At 24.0% G+C, this 18,727-nt stretch overlaps 1 protein-coding gene across 6 annotated transcripts in view; it reads left to right on the top strand.

Annotated features, from left to right (window-relative positions):
- Positions 1–17,548, top strand: part of Tps1 (Trehalose-6-phosphate synthase 1) — a 52,783-nt gene extending 35,235 nt beyond the window's left edge. For 3 of the 6 annotated variants that reach the window (XM_086916062.1, XM_086916068.1, XM_031915192.2), the window contains 8 exons: positions 9,330–9,494; positions 10,593–10,821; positions 11,338–11,654; positions 12,123–12,496; positions 12,796–12,987; positions 13,916–14,243; positions 14,606–14,899; positions 15,074–17,548. In XM_086916062.1, the coding sequence (XP_086772188.1) occupies positions 9,330–9,494; positions 10,593–10,821; positions 11,338–11,654; positions 12,123–12,496; positions 12,796–12,987; positions 13,916–14,243; positions 14,606–14,899; positions 15,074–15,301 (2,127 nt within the window). In that variant the 3' untranslated portion in view covers positions 15,302–17,548. Of the gene's footprint in view, positions 1–9,329; positions 9,495–10,592; positions 10,822–11,337; positions 11,655–12,122; positions 12,497–12,795; positions 12,988–13,894; positions 14,244–14,605; positions 14,900–15,073 lie in introns of all 6 variants that reach the window. The other 3 variants (XM_086916061.1, XM_086916059.1, XM_086916051.1) reach the window with 1 other exon arrangement.
- The last annotated feature ends 1,179 nt before the right edge of the window (positions 17,549–18,727 follow it).

Raw genomic sequence — 18,727 nt, 5'->3', positions numbered from 1 at the left:
TATTTTCATACAAAATACAAAAAATATCATTGAATTTACTTATGTAAGTTGTTATATGAAATAGCTTATTTCATAAATATTCAAAGTTATTTGAATTTAATGGCTAAACGTATCGTTAAGTAATATTTATTATTTTGCAATTTAATGCTTCAATATATAATTGATGTTCTATTAATAGTTTCATTACAAAAAAATATATTACATATTGAAATAAATTATGAATCAATATCAAAGTCTTTTTTTATATTTATATTTAAACTATATTAACTTTCAAAAAAAAATATCTACATGTTTTGCCAAGATTATTCGAACTTAATGCTCTCAAACTTTTGTTTTCCTCTGAATCTTAAGTTAAAAGTACAATAAGATCTAATTGATTATATTAACATACATTAATACGTATAATTACAGAAAATTATTTTTATTATGATCATATTATAATAATTATTTTTATTATTAGTATTACTATTATATTTACTATATTTATGTAATATTATTGATTAATATAATAAAAATAGAAATATATTATAATGAAAATGTATATACAAATATTATATCACAGATACATTTATATATTAATATTAAAATAAAATATAAAAGTAAAGTCTTTAATAATAACAATAAATATTTATTATTTAATTATTTTAGTAACAATAATGGAATAATAATGGAATAATTTATTAATAATTTTGAAATAATTTTGATATAAAAAACCTTGGACAGGTTTGCATTATCTTGTTCATGTTTTTTTTTTTTGCCTTAAATACATTCAGCTAACCATTAGATGACATTAAAAAGAAACAAAGGTGTGGCATGATACGATCATATCTAATGTTCTTTGCGATCATTGCATCGATGAGCTCTTTTGAACTTGATCTACTAGGGACAAGCTATCATAGCTTGTATAATCCTTTTTTCTTTTATTCAACATATATTTAAAAATATGATACCGATCAATTAATAGTTAATAGTTATTAATAATTTGAATGAATGAAATTTTATTTGTAAAAATTAATATAATATTATTATATTTATTACATTATTTATATTTCATATTTTTATTATTATAAGAATTAAATAGAATATTTGAAATATTCAAAAGTATATTGGGACTTGAATAGAGTGCAAACATAAAATAAAATATAGAATGAAGTTAGTTTGAAATTGTTGGAAAGCAGAAAAACGAGGAAAAATTTTTATTTCTATTCTAATGTAATTTTATTCTATGGAATATTTGAAATATTGGAAAGTATGGAACATAATATTTGAAAACTTTGAAATATAGAAACTTTGAAGTATAGATTCGCAGAAGATAATATTTGTTAAAATTGAAAAAATATAAAGCAGATATATGAAATATAAAATAAAGAAAAATTTCTGTTATTAAATAATATGTATAATATTAATATTATAAATATATTAATATCCTATATTTCTTTATTTGGATTTTTTAAATACATAACAGACAATATTTTTTTTTGTTTGTTTTTTTAATTTTACAATATGAAAGTAAACTTAAATAATTCCTATTTAAAATTACTTGCATTGTAACAAATTCATCATTTTATATCATTTTTCAATTGAATTAAACTTTTAATTTCTTTTCTTTTTCATTGTTATTGAAACTTTAAAATATAAAAATTTATTAGTTTTTCTATGATTTCTATTATGAACTTTAATTTGTTACAATTTTTTATTCATTTTAAACAAATTGGTATTCTAAATATACTGCACTTCTCTTATGATTTATTAGGATTATTAATATTATTTTCATTAAATGAAAAAAATTTTGTCTTCTTAAACAATTAGGAAATTTTTCTGTTGGATAAATGAAGACCGATATGTATATACACTTATTATATTTAAAAGAAGATTATGATTACAGTCAAGAATAACTCAAAGTATGGTTTAAAAGTTTTTAAAATATTAAATACTAAATATCCGCTTTATGATAACAGTCATATTATATTTATCAAATGACATTATTTTTTTAAAAAAAGTTATTATCAAAAAAATAGTAATCAAGATATAAAAAGGTAATAAAAGGTATTGTACATTATCATTATATTAATTTTATATAGAAAGATATTTTATAACTTCAAGTTTAAATTAAATAATTTTTTTAAAAAATTTTTGAATAAATGCAGAGAATAATAAATTTATATTTATATTTGTAGTTAAAATGTGAAATATATAATTTTGTCGTTATAATACTATCATTGTATGAATTTTATAAGAAAAATTTAAATATTCGTGCTGACATTTATTTAACTTTAAAAGCTACAACAGATATTTTAAATCCGAATTTCATATTTGTACCTTTTTATTGATATTTTTCTTTATTTTGAAATTGAAAAAGTAAAAATGTGATATATGATGTTTTTAACGCGTTACATGTTTCTGCCTCATATTTCAACTGATATCTCAAAGCTGTTAAATATTTAAAATAGACGCTCGTATTCGAAACAATTACTTCTTTTCACGTACAAATTTGAAACAATAAAAATTGAAATATACGAACGAATTGTATTTAATATTTTAATTTTTAAAATTTAAATCGCCAATTTCTGTAAAATTAATTATTCCTACAAATTTATATATGTTTATCATAATACACATATATTTTATCACATATTTTATGATATAATATAATATTCATTTTATAAATTGTTTAAAATGTATTGTTACTGTAATTATTATCCTTATTGTTATTGTAATAACAAAAAGAGAGAAAATATTAAAAATTTAAATCATCAAGAAGTAAAATTGATCAAATTTAACGAAAATAATCATTTAACTCGTGTCGTAAAAACACACAAAATCGTTTCAGAAAAATCTGTTTATTGTCTTATTTAAAATGTAAATTTTATTTTAATAATTCGAAAAAAAAAAAAAAAATTCGATTTCATTTCAAAATTATTGGAATACCTTTAAATAATTGTTTAAAATTCCTGAAATTATTTATATTTTCAAATAATTTTAATCTAATCGCATTATGAAATAAATATTCCACTTTGTACTGATATTCGAGTATGTGTCATTCAACGAATGCAAATCTTTTGCAAATAAGAACATTCGTTACGATAGAGAATAAGTTAAATCACGCGGTCATCGTTTAACAACATGTTTTGAATAAAATAAGTGGGGCAAGAGGGAGAGACACGTTTGTTCTACTATATCTTTCGATTACAGTGAGTGTGTGCTGTATATTCATCCTGTTTTCTTAACGAGCTTTTCTTTCTCTCTCACAATTCTGATAATTAGTAATTAAAATATTTTCGATTTTACCGCATCGATCCGGTCTTTTAAATTGTTTATGAACCGTGACGCATCTCTCTATTGGCGTGTTAATAACTTTTGCCATGTTACAATATAATTTTTAAAGATTTCAAATCAATTTTTTTAATTCTAACTAACGTCATTAATTTTTAATCTGACAATTAATAACCGATGGCGATTCCAAACAAATGCTACTATTTCTGTGTCATTGAAAATAATAAGTTTCCAATTAAATTATTTTTTTCTATCTGTTTTTGGATTTTTGGATTTCCAAGAGTATTATAATTATGTAAAAATATTTATAAATATGGATTCGACTAATTTAATTTACTTAATTTAGCATAGTCTTAATCAATTTTATTCGAAATTGTTTTGTTTTTGGATTAAATAGACAATTAATTAAAATAGTAATATTAACAACAGGATGAATTAATTTATTTTCTGCAATTAAGTTTCGAATTTCAATTTTTATATATGTTCTTTATATACAAATACGGATGATTGATGAAATTCAAATTCTCATCGTTACGAAAATGAATAAAAAGATCTTTATCATTACGACTGATACGTTTGAAATATCACTTTCATATATTTTGTGTATGCATTACAGTATGTACAATATAGTTGTATTCAAAATTGTAGACGAATTGAAAAGAAAAAAAATTTTTTTCTCTTTAAATTTTGTTTTGTGTTCTAATTTTAATTTAGCATGTTCGTTATATTTTACGCTGTATTGGAATATAATATGTTAATGAAAATGTTAGTATTCGTATGTCACAATTCTTTGCATAAGAATGACTGAATATTTAGAGAAGTGGTCAAATTTAAATTTGATCGTTCTTTTTAAAAAGAAAATTTGTTTTTTTAATTTTTCAATTATTAATGACAGAAAGATATTTTTGTGTCGTTATATTTCTTCCAACCAATAAGAAATATATTTTTTGTTTTATATACATAACAATTATAATTAAAACACTAACTAAAACTATGTTACATTGCATTCGACAGTACGAGAAGATTAATAAATTTGTAAAAATTACTTTTATCGGCGAACTTTTTTATGCAAGCAGACTTTACTATTATCTAATAACAACTTGTTATTTGATATGATTTCTATTAAAAATATTTGATTTATTAGTATATATTTGCATTTAAATATGCAAAGATATAAAGAATATGATATTGAGTAATAATAATAATAATAATAATAATAACAACAACAATATCTGCTTCCATTTCTTTAAAGAGCTTAAAATATAAATTTGTACAATCATCTTTGCACTCTATTAAATTTGTAGAATCTCATGAATGATATCAGTTCAATTGTGGAGAGGGGTTTCATCGATAAACATAAGGTGTCTGTAAAAAATTCCCCTCCCATCCACATATAATAATGTATAAATAAACGAGTAATCCTGACCACGATATGTAATCGTAACAATGTCATAAATATTCGTGTTACTTTTGCTGTTCATTAATCAACACACATTACTTAGATCTTCTTCAGATGATTGTGTCTAGTCTATTGGAAACATTGTAATAATTATCTCTCTTAGTGATTGGTCGTGACGTTCTTGCGTCAATCAACGATCGAGGAATGGATGTGTTTTCACGCTGTTAGGGAAATAAAAGAGGCCGAGCAAATAAACGAGACCCAAGGAGGATAATGAACAATTAACAGACGCTTTGGAATGCGTCACGTTGCAAACGACGATTATTAATTAACTCCCATGAACTACGGACTTTATGCACTTCCGATTGCCAAGTTTCGATTTGTTCTTTCACTTAAGTAGCACAAGTATACCGAGAAACTGGTGTTTTTTTTCTCCAAAGATACCGATCGATGTAAATTAATTTTGAAGAAAGAGCGAAGACGAAAAGAAGGAATAGAAATATATAAATCGAGTATTAAGATCTTCGTTTGATTTATATGTTATATATGTTATGTATTAAAAATAATGAAAGAGATCATATAAACATGTGATCTATTTGTTTTTGAATTATAACGAGAGAATTTCTTCTTCGACACTGTATCTACTTATCTCCAGGGAGAGATGTTCACAATGATTCCTTTATATATGAAAAAGTTTGAAAAAGTTTCAGCATTGATTTGACTCTTCTTTTTTTTTCTAGAAATATTATTCGCATTTTCTAAAGGCCTTGTTCAATTTTTTTTGCGAAATATTTTGTCAATAGACGTTCGATATTGAATTTCGTTTGTAAATAATAAAATTAGTTTAACTATTTTTTGATAAAATTATTGCAACATGAAATTCACTATAACTCGAAAACAAAGTCAAATAGGATATATGTTTGTATTAACTTTTTATTGTTTTCATATAGATTCATCCACTGAAACGATTGCTCAATACGATGAAAGACATTGTATATTACTAGTCGCAATTCGATTTAAATTCAACATTTCACAGCTTGTTATTAATAAATTAATTTTTCTCTTATATTGTTTTAAGATCATTGAAATACAAACTTGTTTAATTATTTTTTTTATTGTTTGTGTCAATATTTATTTATATTTTATAATTCAGATTTTATGTATTTATATCCTTTTTATCATTCGAAACCATTCTTAATATCGAAAATATGTACAAATCATATTTTTAAGAATTTTTTGTAATGTAATAAGATTTAATAATCTTGTTAAATAATAATAATTTTATAAAATATATATAAAATATTAAATTTTAGAAAATTTCCAGTATTTATATCATTGAATCTACTTCTCAGAAATATTTTTACAAAATGTTTATTTTTTTCTGCACAATGAATCGTTTAAAAATAAAATAAAATTTCTGAGAAATTGTTTTCTAAATATTAAAAATACTAGGACATTAGGAAATTTTTTTATGACAACTATATCTTAAGGAAAAAATGTGTGAAATCTCTCTATAGTCTGAAAATTGAATTTTCAAGAATTTAGAACGTTAATGAAAAAGAAATTTTGAAAATAGGTTAACATTTTTAAAAATGTATTATATTTTTTCAAAAAAAAAAAAAAAAAAAAAGGTTTTTCTAATATAAAATTATATATTTAAAACTTATAATTGTAGGAAATTGATAATGATATTATTAGAAAAATAAAAAAAAAAAAATAATGAATATTGATTGATTTATATTTTTTTTTTTCAATTGTAATGTCAATTGAATAAAATCATATAAGTTAAAAAACATGAAAGTTTAAAAGAAAACAAGAAATTAGAAATTAGAAAAATAAATCCCAAAGAACAAGGTAAGATTGAAATAGGATTCTATTTCAAAACTATAACTTTTTACAATGTTAAAAAATTTTTTAAAATAAAACTTTCAAATATATCATTGATCATTTATAGCATTTTGAGTTAAAAGAAAAATGAAAATAAATAACCATTGTGTTATAATACTTTGAAATTCAATTTGATAAGTAGTACAAGTCAGTAATTCTCGTTCATAAAAACCAATATGTACTTATTTATTTATGTCTTTGTTTGGTGAAATTTTAATTTCATTTTATATATCATTTTTTGAATTTATGATATAATATTCTACTTTAGATTTTATGATGAATGAAAACATTTTATTGACAATTTTATGGTTTTTCAAATTCAATATAATAATCATTTCAATCACTAAAATACAATTGCTTGAAATAACTAGAGAATCTTTTCTCAATCAAATTTCTGAAATACACAATCTAGCACACATGTCAAGGATAAAGCAAATATATATATATAATATTTTTAATCAAATTGTTGAGTAATAGTTTATAATTTTATATTAGATATTTTATAAAAATACTGTAAGATCGTGCAATTTTTGAAAACAATACACATCAATGTATATAGTATTAATTGTGTAATACAGTTGTGAAAATATATATTATGTAATTGAATAAATTTAAAACGAATTTTTTTTATTATTACAATACTTATATTTGTTTAAACATTATTTAATATTGATGCGAAAAAGTTGTACAATTCTACTTAATTGACAATATAAATTCTAATTTTTTTCACGTATTCTGCAAATTATTAATATTGATATTAATGATAACAATAATTTCTTGATATTTATTTGCTTTTTACTCTTTTAAAACTTTTAGTGGACATATTAAAGTTATATTATTAAATATATAACATATGATAAACTCAATCTACTTTCTATGTTTAAGAAATAAAAAATAAAAAATAAAACGTAACCATGATTTGATGCTTATTGCATTTCAATTAAACAAGGAATAAATATTTTATTTATATGGAATCCAAATAAATAATAAACAAGCAAATAATAAATATCTCTTTTTAAATTATGAAATAATATTATTAATAATATTTACTACAAAATACTATATACTGAAAATATTTTAACTTACTAATATTTGCTTTAATTTATCTCAAATTTTTACCTCTTCTATATTATGTATATATTTAAATTATATATATTTATTACAATTATTATTCCATAATAATTTTCAAATAAAAATGAAGAATTTTAATTACAATTTTTATTCTTATAAGCAAATAAAATTTCGATTATAAAAAGAAATTATTTAAGATATACATTTCATATACGCATGTATTGTGCATTTATTATATAATAATAGAATAATCAAAATTATATTATACGTAAGATGTACAAACGTGTTAAGAAGATTACACGTTTTCAGAAATATTTTATATTTTCTCGTTACACTATAATATAATTTTTAATTACGCGAGAAACTATTATTATTAATTCGTTAATGAGAATTTTCGATCGATCGATAAAGAATATTTTGCATCGCGTTTTACAATTATTGTTGTTGCGCTTCCGGCAACGGCAATGATTGATCTACGCGTACAACGATCGATCGATAACATGTATCATCATTTAACATTTGCCAAGTTAATACTCGTCTCTTTCGATTGACTCGAAGCTATTTGCAGCAATCGGGCGTGTATCTACGACTTAAGATACGATAAAAATAGAAAGTTTAGTCTGCGCAACGAATATAATAAAATGCATGGATAATAATGATAAAATATGCGTGATAACGAAACTATAAATACATATAATGGGAATAATTATTCTTGGGAGGAAGAAAATGGAGATACTTTTTCCTTAATTAATTCGTATTTCATATCCGAGAGAAAATATTATGTTAAGGGAAAAGAATATGTAGATAGTGAATCACGATTGCATTTTGGGAAATTTAATATATATTTCTTTTGTAATGTTTATAAATAATGACTGTGTACATAATAATATTGAAATTCTGGTCAAGAGGATTTTGTTAAATTGTTTTAAAAGATGTATGGATTTTCTGACAGGAATTAAAGTATCATTTGTTCATTTATTACATTCGTTTATTAATTAATAAAGAAGTTAAAATGTATTATAAAGAAATTATTGTTTTCTTAGAATGTGTATTCCATAGTCTTTATCCATAAGATAAAATTCTTCTTTCAATTATAAATATTACAAGTTATCTTTTCCCTCATAATTCTATTGTGCCTTCCAAATACATTTAATATCTTATATTGAAATGTCAAGTTGATTGAAAAATTAAAAGAAATGATTTACAACTAAAATTAATTTTTTCCATCGATAAACATTGATATTTATAGCTTTTATTGATAAAATTTTTTGATATTTAAAATAACAAAATATTAAATGTAATTTCTATTTTATTCTATTATTTTCAATTTCAATGCACATTTTTTTTTAATTATAATTTTATTTAATGCAAATACATTATTAAGTGTAAAAAATTACAGAAAAATTTATTCAAAATTTAATTTGTTCAAATATAATAAATATAAATACTAAAAATTTAAACAAAGAAATAAAAGATAACGAAATAGATTTCTTCCATACAACTGTTCATTTTCTTTGTCTTTAACGATACATAAAGAAATAATATAGAAAAAATGAAAAAAATATATATATTTTTCGAAGAAGCGTTTCTTTACTGTTACACAAAGAAACCGCCTTAGGATATCTGCGAATTAACTAAAATCTCTCTGTGTTTCATTGCTAGATTACAAAAAAAAATCGTAAAATCGTTTGTTATTCAGGTTGTGGCAGTACACGTTGAACCAAGCATTTTCGATTCGTACTACAATGGATGTTGCAACGGAACTTTTTGGCCATTGTTCCACTCTATGCCTGATCGAGCGACCTTCATTGCGGAGCATTGGCGAGCGTATTCCGCGGTAAATGAGGAATTCGCAGCAAAAACGGTGGGTAAAGTTCTCGAGTGGAATATCGATTATTCGAGAAATTAGGGGAATAATTCTTGGAAAGTCGTGAAGTTGATAATATTGTTGATAATCTGACAATTGTGCAAATAAAATTACTTAGATAAAAGGAAAGATAAATGAGATATAAGACATAGGAAGTTTTAGTTAGTCTGTTATCTACACACCTTGTATATTGTACAAATAAGTTTTTTTGAACTTTTTTTAATTTTCGAAGAATGATATTGAAGTGACAAATATTTGTTGTTGTACAATTTAAGTAGAATGATATCTATTTTTATGAATGAAATATATCATTTTCATGGAAAATAGGAAATTTTGCATATGATTTTTAATAGTTTTTTTAGAGTATTTTAATATTACAAAAATCATTATTATTATTTTCTAGTAATTTTTAGAAATTGTTTAAAAATTTTTATTGTATGTTTTATTGTTTTGTATAAATACAAAATTATTATCGAGTCACTTCTTCGAAAAACATTAATTGTTTTTTTAATAATCTGGATCAATTAGGTATTTTAATAATTTATCTATACAGAATTGAATCTATATTAAAATTTCAAATATTTAATGAAATAATATAAAATATAAAACAAAAATAAAAATATATCATAAAAATATACATAAAAATATACATTTTTTTACTTTCAAGCCAAATGTCCAAATATTAATGTTTCTGGATAATAATTCAGATAAAAAGAAATACTATTCAATTGTAAAGGAAGATAATAACTGCAAAAAATTTTAAAGTGAGTGTTTGTCTACTTTTAGATTATATATTTTAAATTATTAATGTTTTACTTCTTATTTTAATAATTGATAAATATCAAAATATTTTTTGTTAGAAAAATTGATAAAACATCTATTGCTTTTAGAATCTAAAAAATATAAGTAAAAAGTAATAATTATGGAGTATTACTAAAACCATCAAAATGATATAATATAAATTTTTCACGAGTTCAATTCTGTTCCAAGTCACTGTTTTCTTCTATTGTTGAAATATTGAATAAAAAATTTTATATTAAACAAATGAGCATTCTCATAATAATAATTTGATAATTTTATATCATTGATATTTAGGTCCGTGCGTTAGAAGAAATCCATAAAGAGCAAAAGAATCAACCAAATGGTACACCATTGGTGTGGGTGCATGATTATCATCTAATGTTGGCCGCGAATTGGATTAGACAAGCAGCTGATGAGAAGCAACTTAAGTGTAAATTAGGTTTCTTCCTTCACATCCCTTTTCCACCATGGGACATATTCAGATTATTCCCATGGGCTGATGAAATTCTTCAGGGAATGCTTGGTAAGGAAATGTACTTCTATCAATTTTTAGATTCTTAGATTATAGATATATAGATATTATATTTGTGTATTATTTATATTATTATGATATTACTTATGATTTTGATTTTTATGTTGCTAAGAATTTTTGTATTGCATATCTATATAGATTTTAATCAAAATTTATAAATTTAAAGTTAAAAAATTTTGTTCCAAGACAAATATTTAATATTTATAGAAATATAAAATGTTATTTTTTAAAAATAGATAAATATTGATTTGTAAATTTGATGAATTTTAATTTAAAGAAAATTAATATACATAAGATCAAATAAAGGAACATTTAGCGTTCGTTCGTTAAAGAAAATAGAATAGAATAAAATAAGATAAATTTAGACATTAAAATAAATAATTATAATAAGAATAATTATAATAATAGAAGATTTATACATGTTGATCGAATATTTATTACATATCTTAATATTTTTTATTCAAAAAGATTTGAAAATCAAATTTAATAAAAATAAAATCTCATTAGGTTGCGACATGGTCGGTTTTCACATTCAGGATTATTGTCTGAATTTCGTCGACTGCTGCCAGAGAAGTCTCGGCTGCAGAGTCGATCGTAAGAACTTGTTGGTGGAGCATGGTGGAAGAACTGTAAGGGTGAGACCGCTTCCCATTGGTATTCCATTCGACAGATTTGTCTCGCTGGCCGAGACTGCCAGCAAAGTCATATCAACTAATCAGAAAATTGTATTGGGCGTTGATCGTCTCGATTATACCAAAGGTCTGGTTAATAGACTGAAAGCTTTTGAGATGCTGCTGGAAAAGCATCCGGAACATCGTGAGCAGGTAAAGATGTTGCTATTACCTAGTCCCCCTTGTAGTTGCATGCAATTACAAAAAGATTTATTTTATATTTTTACATTTTAATGTCTGTTTGCAAAAGCAAATCTTTAAATTATTAAAAATAGTTACTTTGGATTATTATATTGTAAATATCTATTTTAGGTATAGGTATATCTACTTAGATATATATTTTAATGTTTAAAAGAGAAATTATAAGTGTAACTTTAAATTTTAAGTATTTCAGAATAAATATTAAAATGCATTATTTATTCTGTTTTTAATTATTTAATAATAATTTTTGTAATTGAAGTAGTGTAAATTCTTATAAAGATAGTAAAGAAAAGTTGCATTTAGATTTAACAATTAAAAGGATTAAAAACAATTAAAAAGACATAGTTATTTTATTCATATTTTAAAGAAGTTGTGTAATAAGAAGAAGAAATTATTAAACGAAATAATATTTCTGTTTAGGTTACTATGCTTCAAATTGCTGTACCATCACGAACAGATGTGCGTGAATATCAAGATTTAAAACTCGAAATGGATCAGTTGATCGGTCGCATAAACGGTCGATTTACAACACCCAATTGGTCTCCTATTCGTTATATTTACGGTTGTGTGAGTCAGGATGAATTGGCGGCATTCTATAGAGATGCTGCTGTTGCTCTCGTTACTCCACTCAGAGATGGAATGAATTTGGTTGCCAAGGAATTTGTTGCTTGTCAAATCAATACACCACCGGGTGTGCTGATTGTTTCACCATTTGCTGGAGCTGGAGAGATGATGCATGAAGCTTTGATTTGTAATCCATATGAAATAGATGAAGCTGCAGAAGTTATTCATAGGTAAGTTTTAAAATGAAAATAATATTTTATTTAAATATTTATAGTTGATACTATGATACTATATAATTTAATTAATATTCCAATATTAACATTAAAGCTAATTTTTAGTTAATTTACATTAGCAAACTTTATTATTCTTTTATTTTATAGTTTTTTTAACATAATATTTTTATTAAAATTAATCTCACTTTAAATAATAAATAATTTTTTCAGAAAATGTATAAATAAAAAAAAATAAAAAGCATAAACAATCTCTTTTATTTCTTATTATAAAAATTTATTATATATGTATATTTTAGAGCTCTTACTATGCCAGAAGATGAACGCACATTAAGGATGAACCACTTAAGACGTCGCGAAAGAATCTACGATGTTAATTACTGGATGAAATCTTTCCTGCAAGTAATGGGATCGCTCGAGGAACACGATTCTGTAGGTGCTACGACAATGCAACCTGTGACTATGGATGATTTCGATGATTATTTGAGCAAGTAAGTACTATTAGAGTTCAACATGGTGCATGACTGGGCCCGACCAGAGCTTACACGGGACTCAATCAACCAAAATTAAATTAAAATTATTTGGTGTTAAAATTATTAACACGTTATAGATTATAAATTTCTTATTGAATGAATTATTGATTGAAACTCAAAATACTAAATGAATTAATTGCATTTTAACGTATGATTATGAGCAAACTATTATATTGAAAAACATTATTTAGAAAATTTCTGATATATAATAAGAAAAATTTATTGAATAATGAAATTGCAATTCGATTTGTAATCTAATATACAAATTCTAAGTTAAGTAATTCTTACTTTTAATGTCATTTCTAGAATTTTAAATATGATATGAAATGTATAATAGTTTGCTTATTGCATATTCAAGGATATATTCTTGGGAATGCCTATATATAAAACATATATTTGATAAGTCAACTAAATCATTTAAATGGAATGTTCTTTCTTTCAATACAGATTAAGAATAGATTTATTTTATTATTAAATCGAGCATGAGTTTGGGTACATCGCAACGTGGGGAACGTTGGTCAACTGATATTGTGTTTCTGACATTGTCAGTATAAAAAATTATATAAATTCCAATTATTAAAATTCAAGATTACCTTAAATACTCTTCTCCTAATTAACTATCCATTTTTTTCTAATTTTCCTAAAATACCATCCTGTTATCAAGTTACTGTGATGTATTTAATGCATCGTGAAAAAAGTATAAATATATTTCTGGATCAAATTTGTAATAATATTGGGATCTTCGATATGTCCATGTTTGATATTATTTGAGGTTATGCTCAGCCAGAGAATGCTTTTGGAAAACGGGCGGGCCCGCGCGTGCGAATGTGACCTGACTCATGATGAAAACCGGGTAACGTTCCAGTGACATCCACATGTCTCCTAGGTATATCGGCGATAATCATAAATTGGCTCTCCTATTGGATTATGATGGTACATTGGCTCCTATTGCAACGCATCCGGATCTTGCGATCTTACCACTTGAAACAAAAAATGTTTTACAAAGGTTGTCCAACATGTCCGATGTGTACATAGCAATTATATCGGGTAGAAATGTGAACAACGTAAAATCAATGGTTGGCATAGAGGGTATCACATATGCTGGAAATCATGGATTGGAAATTTTACATCCAGATGGCAGTAAATTTGTTCATCCGATGCCTGCTGAATTGGAAGGCAAAGTGGCAAATTTGATGCAAGCGTTGCAAGATCAAGTGAGTTTCATTTAAGATATTTTTTTAATAGTTTAACATTTTAGAAATTCTTTTATATATTTCATTAAATTAAAATCTTTGTAATAGTTTTCTTAACGTTGAAATTGAAATTATATAAAAATAACTAAATAAAATAAAAGTAGCTAACATAAGATTAAAAATATAAATGATAAAGAAATGATAAAAAAAAATTAATACCGAAATTTCGATAATTAAATACTTTTATCACGTGTGATATATCATTCGAAATTTCTATATTATAATAACAAAAATGAAATTTAAAAAATTTTAAATAATTTTAATAATTGCCAAATATGTATACATTGAACTAAAATTTTACTAATTTGATATATTCACTGTAGCTCTGCAGAGACGGTGCTTGGGTAGAAAACAAAGGAGCATTATTAACGTTTCACTATCGTGAAACGCCTATGGATGTACGTTCTGCAATGGTTGAACAAGCAAGGAAAATCATTGAACAAGCGGGTTTCAAAGCCTGTTCGGCACATTGCGCTATCGAGGCGAAACCACCTGTCGAATGGAACAAGGGCCATGCTTCCATTTATATTCTACGTACTGCTTTTGGCTTAGATTGGAGCGAACGTATTAGGATTATTTACGCTGGTGATGATGTGACAGATGAAGATGCGATGAAGGTATGAACTTCTTAATAATCGATTTATGAAATGAAAAAAGAATATTACTTTTAATATACTCTTAGAGAAGGTTTTCAAATTATTCAATTATATCTTTTTCCTCATCTTTTGATCTGATTTTATATTTATATATATTTTATATATTTATATTTTTATATTGTTTATTTTATCTAGGCGCTGAAAGGTATGGCAGCAACTTTCCGTGTAGCGTCATCACATATAATTCGTACATCGGCTGAAAGGCGTTTGCCGAGCACGGATTCCGTATTGACCATGCTGAAATGGGTGGAAAGGCACTTGAGCAGACGTAAACCTCGCAACAGTACTGAAATTCCTTCTAGATTCCGTCGCAGCAGCGCTGGCATTACTATGGAAATGTCTTATACAGCATTAGAATCCTAGATAATGCTGTAACATTCTACGTTATCATATCGACTGTGTCCTCGACGAGAATTTTGTATATCATAAATTTATGATATACTTATAGAGTAAGGACAACTAAGCACGAGAGAGAAGAATAAAAATAAAAGGACAAAAGGGAATCTCTAAGTAGTTAAAATCAAACAAAAAAGCAAAAAAAAAAAAAAAAAAAAAAAAAAAATGTAAATTGTTTAGCATAATCGTGATGGTAAAACACCATCAGCTAATAAACAAATCAAGTATCATGCGAATACTTTTTCTTTCCAACGAATTGTATTCGAAAGCTATAATTACATTCAAATATATAGAATTAATTTAATAGAACAATCGTACAAACATATAGATATCATCAGCCAAAATAAAAGAAATCTTTTTTGATGTGAAGCAAATAAATCTTTATAAACTATTTTTAATTGATGTATCTCTCCGGTAACCATTTAAATGGCTTTACCCCCATAAAATAAATTATGAGAAAATTACGGGGGAAAAAAAAAAATAAAAAAAAAATGAATGTTATGTGTGCAGTCGTCAAATCTCTATTTCAATCGTGATGTGTGAATATATACATGTCCTCCTTTTTTTTTTTTTTTGTAATTTCATCATTCATCGTATAATTATAAAATACATTGTACGATAATAATCAGGCTGAATGTAGTTTTCGGCGAAGCGTGTTTCATCGGAAACCATAATAGGTACTTAGTTATGTATAGTTTTTAAGTTCGCGTCGCTCAAAAAAGTAACAAAAAATATCCGATATATATTGTAATATTATCGAAGTAACTTAACTTAAAGTGATTTTATTAACCAAATATTGTATAATTGCTATCAATTTCCGAAACATGAAATGAATAATTGTAACGGAAAAATGGTTTTACATTGGTACATTAAAAAATAAGAGAAATCATTGTATTCGAATTTGTAGTCCGCTTAAAAAAGATCATAATCAATTAATATAATGGATTTCAGTTTTGCATTCGTAGAATTTAAATTAATTTGTTAAATATTGTGTATTTAAGTTAAATTGATTTAAAAGTTTTTGCTGTTTGTATTTCAGGCATATTTTGTATACTTTTGAAATTGATAAAAGTGAATAACGATGAATTCTCATTGAAATAGAATCATGAAATATCTGTTTTTTATAAAAGGTGTTTTTCTTTTTTTTTTTTCTTTTGCGAATAAGATCTTTTTTTATAAGAATATTGAATGAAGTTTATAAATTTGTATTATTAAATAATCGACATAACAGAAACGATTTAAGAAGAAATATACATACCCAGGCGAGATTACATTTTTAATATGCCATATCGCTGATGAAAATGAACTTTGAAATAAGTGATTAGTTGATTAGTAATTTTTTTTTTTTTTTTTTTATTATTATTATTCAGATCCTGGAACTGTAATAAACAGTGCCAATAAAGTCCACAAAAGACGCAATACACAATAAATAGTAATGAACTATATAAATGATGATTTAACGATAAGAAATTCGCGAATATTATACAAATGTATTGTATACATATATTTTAGATGCATACTGACACATAAAAACAAACACATTAACATATATTTAGAGAAAAATCATATTGAACATATATTGTTAAATGAAACTTCGAAATGAACTATATATTTGAAAAAAATAAGTTAAAGTAAATATGAACAATTTTTACACGTTTTTTAAGTAGAATAAGTCATTTAAGAATTTATTATTCCATGTGTTTATCTGTTTTCTACCTGAAATTAAGAAAAAAAAAAAAATCAAAATCGAATGAATGGGATGAAAATAAGATAAGTTTTTTTTAATATCTTTAAAATATTTTTAAATAAATTTTTAATTAATTCGTTTTTGGTACATATTAAAAGGTATTGAAAAAATACAAATAAAAACAAACTCTTAATTAATTGATATTTAATCAGTTCGATATATTTTATGAAATATCGATAAATTTTGAAAAGAATTTTTTTATAGAGAATATTATAAAAATTGCTATACATATAGCACAGTAATATAGCAGACCAAATAAGAATTTATAATCTTATTTTCAATGGTAGGCCTGTTTGAATCGAAATTATACAAAAAAAAAAAAAAAAAAAAAAACAAATCTGACAGAAAAATATAAACAGAATTTTTAAAAGAGAATCAATAGTGAATTTTTCTACAGCATATTTGCGTCTTGCTATTGGGAACTGATGTACATAAAAAAATATATTTGTTATTTTTTTCATCCATGATGAATGCCAGATTTACACTTATATAAATACGTATAAGTACTTAATTAAACTTTATATATTTTACAGAAACTTTACCAAGTATAGAGAAAAATGATTGAAAATTCTGTGCATGTAGAGTTACGTTTCATTCAATGACAAGAAGAAAATAAGAATGTTAAAAATTTTTAGAAGAATTTAAATGAAAAACTAAATTCCGGTGTTTTACGTGTTTACATTCATATATCGCTATTAGATTTTTTCGTGTGTCATTGTCGAAACAATACATGTCATGTGTGTTTACACATATATAGTGACATGTTCCCCTATCGCATAAACTTGAACGCAGAAAGCTATGTAAACGTATACATGAAAATTCGCTGAAAGGAAAGAAACAAATGTAAAAGAAGAGTATTACGTATATATTACGTGTATTTTTATATTTAAAATCTGTGAATTTCGATAGAAAATAATAAAATGGAAAAAGAAAAAATAAAAAAAATATAAATGCTAAAATATATATGAATGAAAAATTTTTTCAAGAAATAATGGAAACATTACATGGAAATGATTCTAATTACATGATCTATTTCTGTTCCGAACATCTATTTCGATTTTATTTATGATGTATAAAAGTAAATGTACGTATATGAATATATATATATATAAATATTATTATTACGTAAAGAGAAAACAATTCGAAATGATTAAAGATATTTATAAATCTTTGCTTTCTTTTTCTTTTTTCTTCTATGCTAAGAAAAAAAGGTGTATGTATCTTCATATTTCATATATTTGTTGTTGCAGATTAAATTTCAATTTTTGTATTTAAGTTACAGATTTGATTAAATTTTCAACAATTATTTTGACTATTCTAATATTTTTTTTTTTTCGATATTTTTTTTCTTGCTTATGTTTTTTCATTTCATAGTTTTCTTACTTCCAATGTTAATTCTGTAAATAGTAATAAAATTATATGATTGATGAACAAATTTGAGTTATATAGAACAGCAGTAATACAATGATAGGTTGATCCGAAAAAAGAAACTTAGCATTCTTTTAACTCTTTGTACTATTCTCACCTTTGGTATTTATTAGTCAATTATCATCGCTAGTCAATAAAAAGGGAAAAAATAAGTAAACTCAAGGAAAGAAAAAAAGAAAAATGAAAAAATGGAAAGTAAACGACGAAATGAAAGAAAA

This window comes from Apis florea, unplaced genomic scaffold (genome assembly GCF_048593485.1).
Source record: "Apis florea isolate Af1SG1 unplaced genomic scaffold, ASM4859348v1 contig_2190_pilon, whole genome shotgun sequence".
Taxonomy (NCBI): Eukaryota; Metazoa; Arthropoda; class Insecta; order Hymenoptera; family Apidae; genus Apis; species Apis florea.
This window is presented reverse-complemented; position numbering and strand designations above follow the sequence as displayed.